This window comes from Strix uralensis, chromosome 33 (genome assembly GCF_047716275.1).
Source record: "Strix uralensis isolate ZFMK-TIS-50842 chromosome 33, bStrUra1, whole genome shotgun sequence".
NCBI classification, from domain to species: Eukaryota; Metazoa; Chordata; class Aves; order Strigiformes; family Strigidae; genus Strix; species Strix uralensis.
The window spans coordinates 1,580,411-1,597,961 of record NC_134004.1 but is presented as its reverse complement, the minus strand read 5'-3'; the positions used below and the strand labels follow the sequence as shown (position 1 = coordinate 1,597,961).

Sequence of the window (17,551 nt, the reverse complement as noted above, 5' to 3'; positions counted from 1 at the left end):
TCGTCCCGCTGGGGGGGGGACAACGGGGGACAACCCCCCACCCCACCCTGCCGGGGGCCTGGGGGCCGTGGGGGGGCTGGGGCTGGTCTGGGGGGGCTGGGCAGAACCACCGCAGGGCCCCCCCCTCCGTTAGATCTTCACGCCCAGTTGGGACCCCCCCTCACCCCCCCAGCACCCCATTACTCCCATCACGATCGTCACCCCATTAACCCTCCTCCAGTAGCCCCCCACCATTAGCCCCCCATTAACCCCCCCCAGTTACCCCCATTGGGTCCCCCTTCCATCCAGCAACCCCCCACCCCATAAGGACCCCCCCAATTAATCCCCCCATGAACCCCCCCCAGTTACCCCCATTGGGACGCCCCCCAGTACCCCCCCCACCCCAGTAGCACACCATTAACCCCACTGCCCCCCCGCCCCAGCACCCCACTGTCTCCCGTTAGCCACCCCCCTTAGCACCCCAGGCCGCGCCCCCTTCCAGTCCTTCCCAGTCCCTCCCAGTCCCTCCCAGTCCCTCCCAGTCCCTCCCAGTCCCTCCCAGTCCCATCTCCCCCTGGTGGCCGCAGAGGGTCGGTCCCGCCCCCGGGCGAGGGTCTCTACTGCCGCCTGGCGGGGTCGCCTGGCCCGGCTGTCCCAGCCCTGTCCCCAACAGTGTCCCCAGCCCTGTCCTGTCCCCAGCAGTGTCCCGTCCTGTCCCCAGCCCTGTCCCCAACCCTGTCCTGTCCCCATTAGTGTCCACAACCCTGTCTTGTCCCCAACACTGTCCTGTCCCTGTCCCCAATAGTGTCCCCAACCCTGTCCTGTCCCCAGCAGTGTCCTCAGCAGTGTCCCCAGCCCTGTCCTGTCCCCAACAGTGTCCTGTCCTGTCCCAAACATTGTCCTCAACCCTGTCCTGTCCCCACAGTGTCCCCAACCCTAACCCTGTCCTGCCCTGTCCCCAACAGGGTCCCCAGCTCTGGCCCCGTCCTCACCCCAACCCTGTCCTGTCCCTAACAATGTCCCCAACCCTGTCCTCATCCCAACTCTCTTCTGTCCCCAACCCTGTCCTGACCACATTCTTGTCCCCAACCCTGTCTTTGTCCCCATCCCCAGCCCTGCCATTTCCCAGGGCTGTCCTGTCCCTGTCCTGCTCCTGTCCCCAACCCTGTCCTGGCCCTGTCCCCATCCCTCCCCTGGCCCCAACCTTGTCAATGCCCTTTCTTTGCCCTGTGCCACTCCCTGTCCCCATCCCTGTCCCCAACGCTACCCCTGTGTCCCCCACCCCATCCATGTCACTGTCCTGTCCCAGTTCCTCTCCCCATCCCTGTCCCCATCCCTGTCCCTGTCCCCAAACCTCTCTCTTTCTGTGACGCTGTCCCATCCCTGTCCCTGTGCTAGCTCTCCTGCTGTCCCCATCCCTGTCCCTTTCTTGTCCCCAACCCTGTCCCTAACCCAGTCCCTGTCCCCATCCCTGTCCCATCCCCATCCCCATCTGCCTCAGCACTGGGGACACAGGACGGGGACCAAGGAGCACTCAGCTCTGGCCAGGGGGCGTGGACCAGTATGGGGGCAAACTGGAAGGGGGAACAGGGGCACTGGGACCAATCTGGGGGGAACAGGGGCACTGGGGTAGGTAATGGGGGCACTGGGACCAGTCTGGAAGTGAATGGGGACACTGGGGTGGGTGCTGGGAGCACTGGGACCAGTTTGGGGGCACAGAGAGGCACTGGGACCAGTCCAGGAGGGAAGGGGGACACTGGAATAAGGAATGAGGATGTTGGGACCAGTTTGGGGCAGAGGGAGAGGCACTGGGGTGGGTAACGTGGACACTGGGACCAGTTTGGGAGGGAATGGGGATACTGGGATGAGGAATGGGGGCACTGGGGTGGGGCATGGGGGCACTGGGACCAGTCTGTCAGGGAAAGGGGGACACTGGGATGAGAAATGGGGGTACTGGGACCAGTTAGGGGGGGCAGAGGCACTGGGGTGGGTGACATGGACACTGGGACCAGTCTGGGATGAAATGGGGATACTGGGATGAGGAATGGGGGCACTGGGGTGGGGCATGGGGGCACTGGGACCAGTCTGTCAATGGAGGGGGACACTGGGATGAGAAATGGGGGTACTGGGACCAGTTAGGGGGGGCAGAGGCATTGGGGTGTGTAATGCAGACACTGGGACCAGTCTGGGAGGGAATAGGGATACTGGGATGAGGAGTGGGAGTACTGGGACTACTTAGGGGGGGCAGAGGCACTGGGGTGGGTAATGCAGACACTGGGACCAGTCTGGGAGGGAATGGAGATACTGGGATGAGGAATGGGGGTACTGGGATGGGTTATGGGGGCACTGGGACCAGTCTGGGAAGGAATAGGGATACTGGGATGAGGAGTGGGGGTACTGGGACCAGTTAGGGGGGGCAGAGGCACTGGGATGGGTAACATGGACACTGGGACCAGTCTGGGAAGGAATGGGGATACTGGGATGAGGAATGGGGACACTGGGGTGGGTCACGGGGGCACTGGGGTGGTTGGGGGGGGCAGTGGGAGCAGCCTGGGGTGCCCAGCCCCCCGGCCCCCCCCCCCCGGGAGCGTCCCCCCGGGCCCCCCCGCAGGTCGCGGCCACAGAGGAATCAGGGCGACGCCGGGCGACTCCCAGCAATTTTGGGTTGGGAACCGCAGAAATGCAGCGTGGCACGAGCCAGCCCGGCCCGACCGCGGGGACAGGGACGGGGACGGGGACAGGGCACGGCCCGGGGGGGGGCCAGGCCACCGCGGGGGGGGGGGAGGGCCCAGGACACTGAGGGGGGGACCTGGGGGCACCCAAGGCACCACCTGACAGCTTTGGGGGGACCCAGGGCATCGGGGGGGGGGGGGGGCGGGGGGGTGTCTCACGGCAGGAGGGGGGGCCCTGACAGCTTGAGGGAGGGTCCCAGAGAATGGGGGGGGGGGGTGACCCTGGGAGCGCGGGGGGGTGGTCGCAAGGCTTGGGGGGGGTCCCCTGGCAGTCTAGGGGGGGGTCACAGGGCTTGGGGGGGGGGGACCTGGGGGGACCCAAGGCATCATGTGGGGGTCCCAGGGCCTGGGGGGGGTGATGGTCGCCTGGCAGCCTGGGGGGGTCACAGGAGACCATGGGGGGGGTTCCTGGCAGCCTGCGGGGGGGGTCACAGCGCTTGGGGGGGACTCAAGGAATCATGAGGGGGGGTCCCAAGGCCTGGGGGGGATCCACTGGCAGGCTGGGGGGTGTCCCAGGGCTTGGATGGGGGGACCTGGGGGGACCCAAGGCACCACGGTCCCTGTCAGCTTGGGGGGGGTCCCAGGGCACCATTGGGGGGGTCCCTGGTAGCTTGGGGGGGGCAAAGTGCTTGGGGGAACCTGGGAGGGGGACACCAAGATTGCCAGGGGGGCCCTTGGCAGCCTAAGGGGGACCCAGGACACCACGGCAGCTTGGGGGGGGCGGGGGGGAAGCAGGATCTTGGGGGGGGGGGGGGCTTTTGGCGACCTGGGGGGGTCCCAGAACTCCTGGGGGGGTCCTTTGGCAGCTGGAGGGGGGTCAGGCCCCCCAATGCCACCCCCGCGGCCGCCGCTGCCACCGCTTTGATGTGGCTTCTGCACCGCAGCGCAATGGGAGCCACATGGCGGGGGGGGGGGCGGGATGGAGGGGGGGGGGGGGCACACAGCGGGGAGGGGGGGGACACACAGATGGGGGACAGACGGATGGGGGTGCAGAGTAGGGGGCTCCTCCGTGGAACCTGGGGTCCACCCCTGTCACCCCGGGGTGTCTCTGGCCATGCTGGGGGGGGTGTGTGGCCATCGTGGGGTGGTGGGGGGGGCGGGTGTCGATCCCTGTCCCCCCCCCCGCGTCGCTCCCCGTGTCCCCGCGGGCCGGGCCTGTCCCCCGTGGCCACCGCAGTTATTTCAGGCCCGGCCGGGGGATAATTAGAGGGTGGGGAGGAAGCGCCGCGGGCGTGGGCACGGCTCGGCCCCGGGGCAACCTCTGCCCCCGGCTTCCCCGGGCCCGGGGACCCCCAGCCCCCCCCGGGCCCCTCGTCCCTCCCGCTCCCCCCTTGTCTTTTAGGGTCCCCCTGTGTTCCCCCTCCCTTCCCCCATCCCCAGTGTCCCTTTGGGTGCCTCCGGATCCCCTGGGTCCCTGCAGGTGCTCCTGGTGTCTTTGGGTCCCCCCTATGACCCCCTTGGTCCCCCCAAATCTCCCCCAAGTCTCCCTGGCTCCCCCCATGACCCCATGGCCCCCCCAAATCTTTCCCCATGACTCCTTGGCTCCCCCCATGACCCCATGGCCCCCCCAAATCTCCCCCATGTCCTCCCTGGCTCCCCATGACCCCATGGGTCCCCCCAAATCTCCCCAAGTCCCCTGGCTCCCCCATGTCCCCATGCCCCCCCCCAAATCTCCCCATGTCCTCCCGGATCCCCCATGTCCCCATGGGTCCCCCCAAATCTCCCCCAAGTCCCCCTGCTCCCCCATGACCCCATGGCCCCCCCAAATCTTCCCCATGACTCCTTGGCTCCCCCCATGACCCCATGCCCCCCCCCAAATCTCCCCCATGTCCTCCCGGATCCCCATGTCCCCATGGGTCCCCCCAAATCTCCCCCAAGTCCCCCCTGGCTCCCCCCATGTCCCCATGCCCCCCCCAAATCTCCCCCATGTCCTCCCGATCCCCCATGTCCCCATGGGCCCCCCCAAATCTCCCCAAGTCCCCCTGGCTCCTCCATGACCCCATGGATGCCCCACCCAAGTCCCCCATGACCCCCCGGCTCCCCCCCATGTCCCCATGGGTCCCTCCCCAATCTCTTCCAAGTCCCCCTGGCTCCCTCCATGTCCCCATGGGCCCCCCCAAATCTCCCCCATGACCCCTGGCTGTCCCCATGGGTCCCCCCCCAATCTCCCCCATGTCCCCCTGGGTCCCTCATACAGCCTCCAGGTCCCCTACGTTCCCCTGGGACCCCCCAGATCCCCCCCCTCCATTTCCCCTGTGTACTCATAGACCCTCCACATCCCCCCTAACCCCCCTCCCATCCCCCCAGACCCTATAGATCCCCCCAGACCCTATAGATCCCCCCAGACCCTCATCTTCCCCCTCCCCACCATGAGACCATGAACTTGAGTGGGGTGAAGGTGGGATGCTGGGGGGGGGGGGGGGCCCACACAGCGGGTGAAAGGCCGAGCCAGCGGGGTGCTGGTGGTGACTGGGGGTGCTCAACCCACTACGAGCCCTCAGAGACTCCCCACTGTCCCCCCCCCACCCGTCCCCCGTCCCCCCCCCCGGTCCCCGCGGCCGGCTGGAGCCCGCGGGTGCTGGCACGTAGTGGCCCGGCGCACCACACACGCGCTGGGGCCGCCGCTATTTCGGGGCCTCCGACCGCAAAAGAAACATCCGGGGGCCGGAGCGTGGCGGGAAGGGGGTGGGGGGGTGGGGACACACACACACACACACACACACACACACACACGAGGGACGGGGGGGGGACACACACGCGGTGGCCACCACCGCCGAGTGGGGTGGGGGCACCTGGGGCCACCCCTGGTGTCCCCCGGCTGGTGGCCTGTCGTGGGGCGCGAGGACTCTGGGTTATGGGGGGGGGCGTTGGGGACATCGTGCCGGGGGGACGTGGGGACACTGGGGATACTGGGGGGGGGGGCACTGTGCCACTGGGGACACTGGGCTGGGGGTACAACATTCCCAGTGCCCCTGGTGCTCCGTTCCCAGTGCTCCCCATCCCCAGTGCCCCAGTCCCTACTCCCAGTGCCCCCAGTCCCTATTCCAGTGCCCCCAGTCCCTGTTCCCAGTGCTCACAGTCCCCATTCCCAGTGCTCCTCATTCTCAGTACCCCAGTCCCTGTTCCCAGTACCCCCAGTCCCTACTCCCAGTGCTTCAGTCCCTATTCCAGTGCTCCCATTTTCCCATTCCCAGTGCTCCCAGTCCCTATTCCCAGTGCTCCCCATTCTCAGCGCCACATTTCCCACTCCAGTGCTCCCAGTGCCTATTCCCAGTGCTCCCCAGTCCCCATTCCCATTGCTCCCATTTCCCATTCCCAGTGCCCCCAGTCCCTATTCCCAGTGTCCCCAGTCCCCATTCCCAGTGCTCCCCATTCTCAATGCCCACATTCCCCATTCCCAGTGCCCCCAGTGCCTATTCCAGTGCTCCCAGTCCCTATTCCCAGTGCTCCCATTTCCCATTCCCAGTGTCCCCAGTCCCTATTCCTAGTGCTCCTAGTCCCCACTCCCAGTGCCCCCATTCTCAGCACCCACATTCCCCATTCCCAGTGCCCCAGTCCCTATTCCAGTGCTCCCAGTCCCTATTCCCATTGCTCCCATTTCGCATTCCCAGTGCCCCAGTGCCTATTCCCAGCGCTCCCAGTCCCCATTCCCAGTGCCTCCCATTTTCAACGCCCACATTCCCCACTCCCAGTGCCCCCAGTCCCCATTCCCAGTGCTCCAGTGCCTATTCCCAGTGCTCCCATTCCCCATTCCCATTGCTCCCATGGTTCCCATTCCCAGTGCCCCCAGTCCCTATTCCCAGTGCTCCCAGTCCCCATTCCCATTGCTCCCATTTCCCATTCCCAGTGCCCCCAGTGCCTATTCCCAGCGCTCCCAGTCCCCACTCCCAGTGCTCCCCATTTTCAACGCCCACATTCCCCACTCCCAGTGCCCCCAGTCCCCATTCCCAGTGCTCCCAGTGCCTATTCCCAGTGCTCCCATTCCCCATTCCCATTGCTCCCATTTCCCATTCCCAGTGCCCCCAGTCCCTATTCCCAGTGCTCCCATTCCCCATTCCCAGCGCTCCCATTTCCCATTCCAGTGCCCCCAGTCCCTATTCCCAGTGCTCCATTCCCCATTCCCAGCGCTCCCATTTCCATTCCCAGTGCCCCCAGTCCCTATTCCCAGTGCTCCCAGTCCCCATTCCCATTGCTCCCATTTCCCATTCCCAGTGCCCCCAGTCCCTATTCCCAGTGCTCCCAGTCCCCATTCCCATTGCTGCCATTTCCCATTCCCGGTGCCCCCAGTCCCTATTCCCAGTGCTCCCGGTCCCCATTCCCCATTGCTCCCATTTCCCATTCCCAGTGCCCCCAGTGCCTATTCCCAGCGCTCCCAGTCCCCACTCCCCAGTGCTCCCCATTCTCAGCGCCCACATTCCCCACTCCCAGTGCCCCAGTCCCCATTCCCAGTGCTCCCAGTCCCTATTCCCAGTGCTCCCATTCCCCATTCCCATTGCTCCATTTCCCATTCCCAGTGCCCCCAGTGCCTATTCCCAGTGCTCCCAGTCCCCACTCCCAGTGCTCCCCATTTTCAACGCCCACATTCCCCACTCCCAGTGCCCCCAGTCCCCATTCCCAGTGCTCCCAGTCCCCACTCCCAGTGCCCCCCCCACGACACATGGAAGCCATTCGTGGGCTGATTTTCTCTCCCCTTTGAAGGGCCGCGGTGCCCCCGGCCCAGCTGCTGCCGCTCACCGCAGGACTCCCGGGTCCCGCGCTCCGCACAGGGGGGGCCGCGGTTACAACTGGGGGGGGGGGGTGTCCCCTGGCCTCTGGGGACAGACACCGGGATGGGGACAGGGACATCTCCAGCCCTGCAACCTCTGTCCTGCTGAGAACCCCCCAGACTCATGTCATGGGGGCTGAGACGCCCCAAACTCATGTCGGGGGGGGCTGAGACCCCCCCCCAATATGTGTCATGAGGACTGAGAACCACCCCAAAGTTGTGTCATGGGGCTGAGAACCCCCAAACTCATGTCGTGAGAGTTAAGACCTCCCCATACTCATGTCAGGGGGCGAGACCCCCCAAATTTGTGTCATGGGGGTTGAGACCCCCCAAACTCATGTCAGGGGGCTGAGACTCCCCGAACTCATGTTAGGGGGGCTGAGACCCCCCCAATTTGTGTTATGGGGACTGAGACCCCGCCCCCCAAAGTTGTGTCATGGGAGCTGAGACCCCCAAACTTGTCAGGGGGGGCTGAGACCCCCAAACTCATGTCAGGCCAGGGCCTGAGACCCCCCCAAACTCGTGTCGGATGGGGGCAAATGAGTCAGGATGGGGGAAGGCTGGAAGGACGTTGGGCTGGAGGATGGGCCATGGGGAAGGGGCCCCCCCGGGCCCCCCCCTCGCCCCCGCGAGCAAGCCCAGGCGTCCGGCTGGGGTATAAATACCCGGTAATTGCGGGGGCCCCGATCGCGGCCGTGGGGCGCGTGGGCAAGCCGGGCCCGGCGCCGCCCTGTAATCAGCCCCCGCCACCGCCAGCCCTCGCACCCCCCCCCGCACCCCTCGGTGGGCGACCGCCAAGCTTTGAAGGGTCCCGGGGGACACGGTGGGGGGGTCCCCACCACCCCCAAAAATGAGGAGAGACCTAAACCCCAATTCACACCCCCGGGAATTCGGGTGGTTCCCAACACGCCCCCCCCCCCCCCCCCCCCCCCGTAGTGAACCAAACCCTCGCGGTCGACGCCGGTGGGAGCCAAACCCCCTGTGACCCCCCAAAAAACCCCGTGGGCCGAGGAAGAGGAGGGATGGAGCGGCTGTCCCAGTTTGCTCCCAGTTTGTGGGCAGTGGAAGTCCCAGCAAACGGGTCGGCGGGGGGGGGACGGGGACTGGGGGAAGGAGGGGGGGGGGGACGGTGGTTGCGGCCTTCGGCGGGCGGCCGCGGCGCCGGCGGCTCCGGAGCGGAAAGCCCTGACTCAGGGCTGGGAAAGGGCCCCGCTGGCTCCCAAACGGCCGTGTCGGGGGAAAAAAATAGGAAAGGGGGAAAATAAAAAAGAAAAGGGGAAAATAGGAAGAAAAAGGGAAAAAAAAAAAAAAAGGGGGGGGGGAGAAAAAGGGGGAAAAAAGGGAGTGGTTGGAATAACCTCTCTGTAGTGGGGAAACTGAGGCATGGGGGGATCCCCAGCTCCGGGGCCACTCGTGTCCCTGTCCCCAACCCTGTTCCCCTGCAAGTGTCCCTGGTCCTTGTCCCCAGCTCCACATCCCCCCTGTCCCCATCCTTGGTACCCCCAACCCCATCCCTGGGCCTCTTCTGTCCCCATCCCTGGTACCCCCTGTCACCATGCTGTCCCTGGGTCCCCCTGTCCCCAGCCCTGTCCCAGCCTTGTCCCATCCCTGTCCCTTGTCCCTCCTGTCCCCATCCCTGTCCCAGCCCTGTCCCCAGCCCTGTCCCTGGTCCCCTGTCCCCATCCCTGTCCCCATCCCAATCCCAGCCCCATCCTGGCCCAGTTCCATCCCGTCCTGCTTCATCCCCATCCCTGATACCCCCATGTCCCTCCTGGTTCCCGTCTGTCCCTGTCCCCATCCCTGTCCCATCCCTACCTTGCCCCTGTTCCCAGCCCTTGACCCCCCCAGCCCCACCCCAGCCACCCCCCTCCCCCAGCCCTGCTCCATCCCCACTGGGCACCGTTTTGGGGTGGTTTTGTCCCATCTCTCACCCCGGATCCCCCCTCCCCCTTTGCCCCTTTCCCCTCCCCAGCCCTTTTTTCCCCCTTTTGCCTTTTTCCTTCCCTCCTTCCCAGCACTTTCCCTCCATCCCCTCCTTCCCCTTCCCCCCCACCTCCCCCTTTCCCCCCCAGCCTCTTTCCCTTTTCCCCTTCCCCTTCCCCTTCCCTTCCTGCCACCGCAGCCCCTCAGCCCTTCCCTCCCTCTCCCCACTCCTCTCCTTTCCCCTTCCCCCTCTCCTGCCCCCCCCAGTCCCTGTCCCCCAGCCCCCACCTCCCTCCCCCGGCCTTCAGCCTCCCTGTATTCCCCCATTCACAACTTTTTTCTTTACTTCTTTCTTTTATTTTTCTTTGGTTTTATATTTCTATTATTTTGCTTCTCTTTTTATATTCATTTTCTTTTTCTATTGTTTTCTTTGTCTTTCCTTGTATCTTTATTTTCCCTTCTTTTCTTTTCCTTTCCTCTTTTCCTTTCCTCTTTTCCTTTCTCTTTTCCTTTCTCCCTTCCTCTCTTCTCCTTCCCTTTCTTTCCTTCCCCTTCTCTCTCTCCTTTCTTTTCTCTTTTCCTTCCTAATTTCTTTCCCTCTTCCAATTCCATCTTCTTTTTGCTCACACTCTTTTCCTCCTTTTCCTCTTTTCCTTCCCTTTTTCCTGTCCCCTTTTCCTTTTCCCTTTCCCCTTCCCCCTGCCCTCCCTTCCCCCGACACCCCCCCCCGGTGTGTCCCCCCCCCCCCCCCCCGGCGAGGGGCGGTTCGGGGCAGGGCTCCCGGCCCCGGTCCCGGCCCGGCCCAGCCCCGCCGCAGCGGCACAGCGGGGCGGGCGGCCGCCGCGGAGCTCCCTCCCTCCCTCCCTCCCGCACCGAGCCCCGGCACCCCGGGACACCGGCACCCCGGGACACCGGCACCCCGGGACACCGACACCCCGATACCGGCACCCCGACGGCGGCATCCCGCGGCCGGTACCAACCCCCGGCATCCCCGGAGCCCCGGAGCGCGGTGAGGAGCCCCGGGACAGGGACCCTTCGGGATAAGGGACACCCCCCCCACCCCCCCCCGGGACAGGGACCCCTCGGGATACGGGACCCGGCAGGATGGGGGATCCCCGCCCCCCCCCCCCCGCCTCCCCGCTCCCGCCCCGGGGACAGGGACCCCGGGATACGGGACTCGTGGGGTGGGGGATCCGCACCGGGGTGGGGGAGACCCCCGGGGAACGGGACCCACCACGACAGGGACCCTGTGGGGATGGGGGACCCCCCCCTCCGGGACCGGGACACTCCGGGATGGGGACCCCCCCCCCCTCCTCCCTGGGACAGGGACCCCCCAGGATACGGGACTGGGCAGGATGAGGGAGCCCCTCCGGAATGGGAGCCCCCCCCGGGGTATGGGACCCTCCAGGACAGGGACACTCTGGGGAGGGTGACACCCCCCCCCCCCAAACCCGGGACAAGGACCCCCTCCAGAATGGGGGAGCCCCCCCCCGGGATACGGGACCCTGCCGGGATGGGGGATCCCCTGGGACAGGGACCCTCTGGGACAGGATCCCCCCAGGGAAAGGAGACCCCCCTCGAGTCAGGAAGGGTCCCCTGGGATATGAGACCCCCCCGGAAAGTGGGGGACCCCCCCCCTTCCCACCATGGCACGGCCTGGAGAGGACCCAGGTGTCTGCGCGTGGGGGTCGGTGGCTCCGGGGATATTTTCAGCCCCGGGGACTTCGTGGCTGTTTCCAGACGGGTGTCATGTGTGTGTGTCACCCCCACCCCCCACCCCCGCCGGCGCCACCCTGTCACCGCTGCCACTGGGGCCACCAGGACCCAGCCCGGGGACCACTGGGGTCCTGTGGCACCGGGGCACCCCGGGGTGCTGAGCTCTGGGTGCTGGAAGGGGACGGATAAGGCCGCGGTGCTCGGGGACCTGCTGTTGGGGACACGTCTGTCCCCAGGGCCGTGGCACCCTGGTCCTGGGGATGGGGACATGTCTGTCCCCAGAGTCGTGGCACCCCCAGACCAGCTGATGGGGACACGACTGTCCCCAGGAGTCTGGCACCCCTTGGGGCCACGTCTGTCCCCAAGGCCACAGTGATGGGGCCACGTCCGTCCCTGGCACAGGGCCACCCCGGGACAGGCAGGTCCCTGGGGAGGCCACCGGGCTGGCACCAGAGGCCACTGCGGTCCCTGGGAGCCGTGGGGACCAGGATTTGGGGACCCGGCCTCCCCCATCTCCGTGGGGGGCCTGATCCCCCCCCTCCCGCTGTCCCTGTGCCCGCAGGGGACACGCTGGTGTCCCCCACGCCAGCAGGACCTGCACCCCGCCATCCCCAGGGAGGGGACAGGGATACGGGGATGGTGGCAAGTGCCACCTCCACCCCAAACTGTCCCCTCGTTGGGGACGGCTGCACCGTGCGAACAGGGGGAGCCAGGGCCCCGGGGGAGGGGGTGCCCTGGACACCGGGGGTTCACAGGGGGAGGGGGGAGCCGGGGCCGAGCAAGGATGGGGACTGGTGGTGACACGGTGACATGGTGACACAGGAAACTAAGGCAGGGGCTGGGGGGGGCACCCTCTGGGGTCGGGGCTGGGGGCAGCGGCGGCGCAGCGGGGACAGGGAGCAGGGATGGGGTTTGGGGATCTGGGGTTGCAGACAGGGAATGGGGTTTGGGGACAGAGAATGGGATTTGGGGACAGGGAATGGGGTTTGGGGACCCAGGATTGGGGACAGGAAATGAGGGCTGGGGTCTGGGGACCTGGGGTTGGGGACAAGGGACTGGGGACAGGGGTGGGGTTTGGGGACCTGGGGTTGGGGACTTGGGGGACAGGGGACCAGGGTTGGGGTCTGGGGACAAGAGATTGGGGACCTGGGGGATCAGGGACTGGAGATGAAGGATTGGGGACATGGGGACAGGGATTGGGGACCTCAAACTGGGGACCAGGAACCGGCTACTGGGGATCAGGGACAAGGGACTGGGAATCAGGGACCCCCCAGAGCAGGAGCTGGACCCATCCCACCCCAGACAGCTGCTCCAGCGCGGGAAGGGGGTGACACAGAGCAGAGGCCACGCAGAGCCACGAAGCCACCAGCTGTCCCCCCCCCCTCAGCCGCTTTCCCCAGCAGCAGCCACTCATGCACCGAGCTCGCGCCGTTCTCAGCCCGCAGCTCCCGGCTCCCCGGGGCGCCTGCCCTGCTCCTAATTTCCCGGCGCAAGCGGAGCTGATTTATGGGAGGTTTACACTATTTTAAGCGTGCCTCCGTTAGACGCTCGCCCTGGTTTTAATTACCTCGGCTCTCGCGGCAGGGCAGCGTTCCCGGGGCACAGGCCTGGCCCTTGTTATCCTTGGAAAACCGGGAGCGCGCTGCGGCCGCGGCCGGGGCCGGCTTAAAAATAGGAGCAATAACCACGGTAAAAAGCAGGAGGGGGGACCCCCCCCTTCATGAAAAAAAAAAAAAAAAAAAAAGGAGAAGCCACAAAGTGGGTGAAGGAGAGGGAGAAATTTAAAAAAAAAAAAAAAAATTAAAATAAAGGGAAAAACTCGGGGTGATGGGAGGGAGGGGGTGCAGCTCGTGACGCCCGGTCTCAGCCCGCGGCAGCTGAAAGCCATGAAGGGCATAAAAGCAGAGGAAGTGGCCCGGGGAGGGGGGAGGCCACAGCGTAATTCGATTAAAAGGCCATAAAGGCAGAAGGAGCCGAGATTGGGAGCGGGGGGGGGGGGCGGGGAGGGGGCCCCCCGCTGCTGGCACAACCCTGCTATTAGCCCTCGGAGAAGCCCCTGCGAGGATGCCTCTGGTCTGGGGGTGGAGCTGGGGTGCTCTTGGCTCGGGGGGGGGGGGGGGGAAACTGAGGCACAGAGGGGTGGGGAGCACTGCGGGGGGGGGAGGTGTAGCTGGAGTGTGGGTGCTGCCTGGGGCTGGGCACCCCATGGGGCTGAGTGCACCCCCCCCTCCCCAGCACTGGGTACCCCTCCCCCCCCCCCCCGCCCCGGCCCTGGTTACCCCATTGCACCAGGTGCCCCCCAGAACTGGGTACACCCCCTCTCTCAAGGATTGGGGGCCCCCCAGCGCTGATTGCCCCCCCTCCCCAGGACTGGGTGCCCCATTGCACCAGTTATCCCATTTCACTGGGTGCCCTCCAGCACTGGGTGCTCCCCCAGCCCTGGTTACCCATTGCACTGGGTGCCCCCCCCAGTACCGGTTACCCAACTTCACTGGGTGCCCTCCAGCACTGGGTGCCCCCCCAGCCCTGGTTACCCCATTTCACTGGGTGCCCCCCATTTCACTGGGTGCCCCCCCCAGCCCTGGTTACCCCATTTCACTGGGTGCCCCCCCAGCACTGGGTGCCCCCCCCAGTACCAGTTACCCCATTTCATTGGGTGCCCCCCCCAGTCCTACTTACCCCATTTCACTGGGTGCCCCCCCAGTCCTAGTTACCCCATTGCACTGGGTGCCCCCCCAGCACTGGGTGCCCCCCCAGCCCTGGTTACCCCATTTCACTGGGTGCCCCCCATTTCACTGGGTGCCCCCCCAGCCCTGGTTACCCCATTTCACTGGGTGCCCCCCCAGCACTGGGTGCCCCCCCCAGTACCAGTTACCCCATTTCACTGGGTGCCCCCCATTTCACTGGGTGCCCCCCCAAGCACTGGGTGCCCCCCCCAGTACCAGTTACCCCATTTCACTGGGTGCCCCCCCCAGCCCTGGTTACCCCACTTCACTGGGTGCCCCCCCCATACGAATTACCCCATCGCACCGGGTGCCCCCCAGCACCCTAACACCCATCTCCCTCTTCCCGCAGGCCGCCGGGCGCCATGGCCCCGTGCCCCCGCTGACGCCGCCCCCCTTCACCTCGGGGTGCTCCCACCCATCGCCCCCCCTGACCGCCGCCACCATGGGTGACTCCTACACCGCCGCCTTCCCCAGCGCCCCGGGGCTGCTCTCGCCCTCCGCCAGCCCCCAGGCGTCCCCCGGCCCCTACGGCCCCGACTACGGCCCCTTCGGCCACCCCTTCCCGGCACCCACCGGCGCCCAGGAGGTGCTGGGTGCCCCCGTGGTGGTGACAGCCAAGGGACACCCCCCGGGCGACTGTTTGCCGGGTGTCTACCCCTCGCTGGAGATGCCGCATCCCTACGGCTCCTGGTACAAGGGCGGCATCGGCGGGGGGCTACCGGGGGGCTCGGGGCCGGCAGCACCCTCCTGGTGGGACGTGCACCCAAACGGGGGCTGGCTGGGGGGGCCGGCGGGCGCCGAGGGGCTGCAGGGCTCGCTGCAGGGCCAACCCACCCTCAGCCCCCCCGCGCTGCCCACTTACAGCTCCGATTTCGGGGCTCTCAACCCCCCCCCTTACACCACCAACCCCACCGCACCCCCTACCCCTAAAACCACCCCGGGCGAAACCCCGAAGGGACCCCGCGGCGGTTCGTTAGGGGGTCGCCCGGCTTGCGATTGTCCCAATTGTCAAGAATTGGAGCGTTTGGGGGGACCGGGGGGATCCCGAAGAAAACCGGTTCACAGCTGCCACATCCCCGGCTGCGGGAAGGTTTACGGCAAAGCCTCGCACCTCAAGGCCCACCTGCGCTGGCACACGGGCGAGCGGCCCTTCGTCTGCAACTGGCTCTTCTGCGGCAAACGCTTCACCCGCAGCGACGAGCTGGAGCGACACGTCCGCACCCACACGCGGGAGAAAAAATTCACCTGTCTCCTCTGCAGCAAACGCTTCACCCGCAGCGATCACCTCAGCAAGCACCAGAAAACCCACGCTGAAACCGGCACCCCCAAACCCCCCCCCGGCACCGGCGGCGAGCAGCCGCCCGCTTCTCCTCGGCAGCCGCCGGCGTCTCCCGGGAAAGACGCCGGGAGTCCCGAGGCCGGGAGTTTGTTGGAGATTTGAGCCTTCGTCCTCCATCCTCCTCCTCCTCTGCGCTGCTGGGGATATTTATTAGGGGGTGCTGCCCCCTGCGCGCCCCCCCCCCCCCCCCTTTCCAAATCCCCCAAAATCCCGCATCCAGGGCTGGCGGCAGCTCCTCGTTAGCGATTATAATTTATGTCTTAAATTATGGGGGGGCTCTCCGAGCACTCTGGGGGTCACTGCAGGGGGGGGGTGTTGAGGTGAGACCCCCACTCTTCCCCCCCCCCCCCCACCCCATCTTCTTGCCCCCAAAACCTCGCCGGCCGCCTCGCGCCCCCGCACAGAGCTCAGGGACAGGGTTCGCCCCTTCTCCTCCGCCTCCAGCCTCGTTAGCACGCCCGGTTCGTTAGGCGCTAATGTAATGTACCCCCCCTTTTTTTAGCTGGCTGCCCCCCCCCCTCAAAAAAAAAGCAATAAAGGGATCACTAAGGCGTGAAAGCGGAGCTGTGCCCCCTTCTCCTGCGGGGCTGAGGCCGGGCGGCTTCGTCACAGGGATGGGCTCTGCCTTCCTCCCGCGCTCCTCCTCGGCTGCGGCTCTCAAAGGGAAACTGAGGCACGGAGGGGACCTGGCGCCACTCGGGGTCACTGTGTCGTGTGTGTGTGTGTCCCCCCCCCCGGGGGTGGCGGGAGCTGAGCGGGGTTGGGGACAATCTGGTTCTGCCCCCTTGTCCCCCATCCCTGGGTTCCTGTCCCTCCATAGGCCCCCGCTGCTGGCCCCTCGTGGCCCCGTGGTCCCCTGTCCCTGTGTCCCCGTGTCCCTGTGTCCCCAGAGCCCCAGGACTCTGGGTCCCTGTCGTCCCTTGTCCCTGTGTCCCCAGACCCCCATGACACCAGGTCCCCTGGCCGTGTCTCCCCATTCCCCATGGTCCCGTGTCCCCAGGACCCCATAGCCCCCTGGCCCTGTGTCCCCATCCTGGTGTCCCCATGGCCCCAGGACCCTGTATCCCCATGTCTCTGTGTCCCCAGGTCCCTCATAGCCCCCTGTCCCCGTGTCCCCAGAGCCCTGTGTCCCCATGTCCCCATAGCCCTTTGTCCCCATGTCCCCAGGACCCCGTGTCCCTCTGTCACCATGTCCCCAGGACCCTGTGTCCCCATGTCTCTGCGTCCCCAGGACCCCCATATCCCCCGTTCCCATGTCCCCATAACCCCATGTCCCCATGGCCCCAGGACCCCATGTCCCCATGTCCCCACAGCCCTCTGTCCCCACGGCCCCAGGCTCAGGGATCACCCAAATCCACTTTTGGGGACCTGACGGGACTTTTCCACCCGTGACAGCAGCGGTGACACCATCCTCACCCCACACAGCCCCGCACGCTCACCCCGGCCAGCCACACGCGTGCGTCCCCCGGTCATCCGTTCACGGGAACACGCACACGCGTGTGCGCAGGAACACGCGTGTGCGCAGGAAGGGGCAGGCACAGCCCACGCCTTGTCTCGTGCCTCAGTTTCCCCACGGCAGCATCACGGCCAGGGGCCACGTGGCAGCATGTGGCGGGGCCACGTGTTACCGAGGTCACCCCAATTTTGGGCGCCACGGGCTGGCGGGGACCCCCCCTCCCCTCCCCCTCAAGCAGCCCCCCCCCCCCCCACTGCCCTGGGCTCTCGCCAGCCCTTTGATGCGCCCAGCCCCGGTTTGGGGCTTTTTTGGGGTTTTTCAGCAAAAAACCCAAAAAAGCCACGGAAAAAGGCAAAGGGAGGCGGAAACGGGCTCCTGCGCCAGCATGAGGAGGCGGGAGGGGGGTGTGGGGGGGTGGCTGCTGGCACCCACCACCCCGTGGGGCGACAGGGACAGGGACAGCAGCGGGTCCCTGTGCCAGCGTGGCGGGGCCACCCCTGGCCACGTGTGCCAGCCCCGGACTGAGTCACCGTGGCCATGGCTCCGCGGAGCTGGCCAGGACCCAGGTGTCCCCAGGGAGGGGGCAGGGGGCAACACGCTGTCGTCCCCCCCCCATCATACAGGGAGGGGAAACTGAGGCACGGCGGTGTCCCCGTGCCAACGGGGTGGCCACGACACGGCGGGTGGCAGAGCCACCCCCAGGGTGGCTCCTGGGAGGATTTGGGATGGTGGGTGCCAGCTCTGCTTCTCACCCCCCACCTTGGACATAGATTTGCTCTTTTTGGGCTGTTTTCCCCCCAAAAAAACCCCCAGCCCTCACCGTGGGTGGGCCAGTGCCAACGAGAGCATCCAGCCACGTCCCTGAGCCAAACCCCGACCCGGTGGCCACCGAGGGCTCGACCGCCCGGAGCCTCC

General features: G+C 66.5%; 1 protein-coding gene across 1 annotated transcript; it reads left to right on the top strand.

Annotated features, from left to right (window-relative positions):
- Positions 1-14,274: 14,274 nt before the first annotated feature.
- SP7 (Sp7 transcription factor) lies at positions 14,275-15,282 on the top strand. The gene has a single exon (XM_074853857.1). The coding sequence runs from the start codon at positions 14,284-14,286 to the stop codon at positions 15,280-15,282; it is 999 nt and encodes a 332-aa protein (XP_074709958.1). The 5' UTR covers positions 14,275-14,283.
- Positions 15,283-17,551: the final 2,269 nt, after the last annotated feature.

Coding starts and splice junctions, on each gene's coding strand:
- SP7 (XM_074853857.1), top strand. CDS start 14,284: ATGGGTGACTCCTACACCGCCGCCTTCCCCAGCGCCCCGGGGCTGCTC.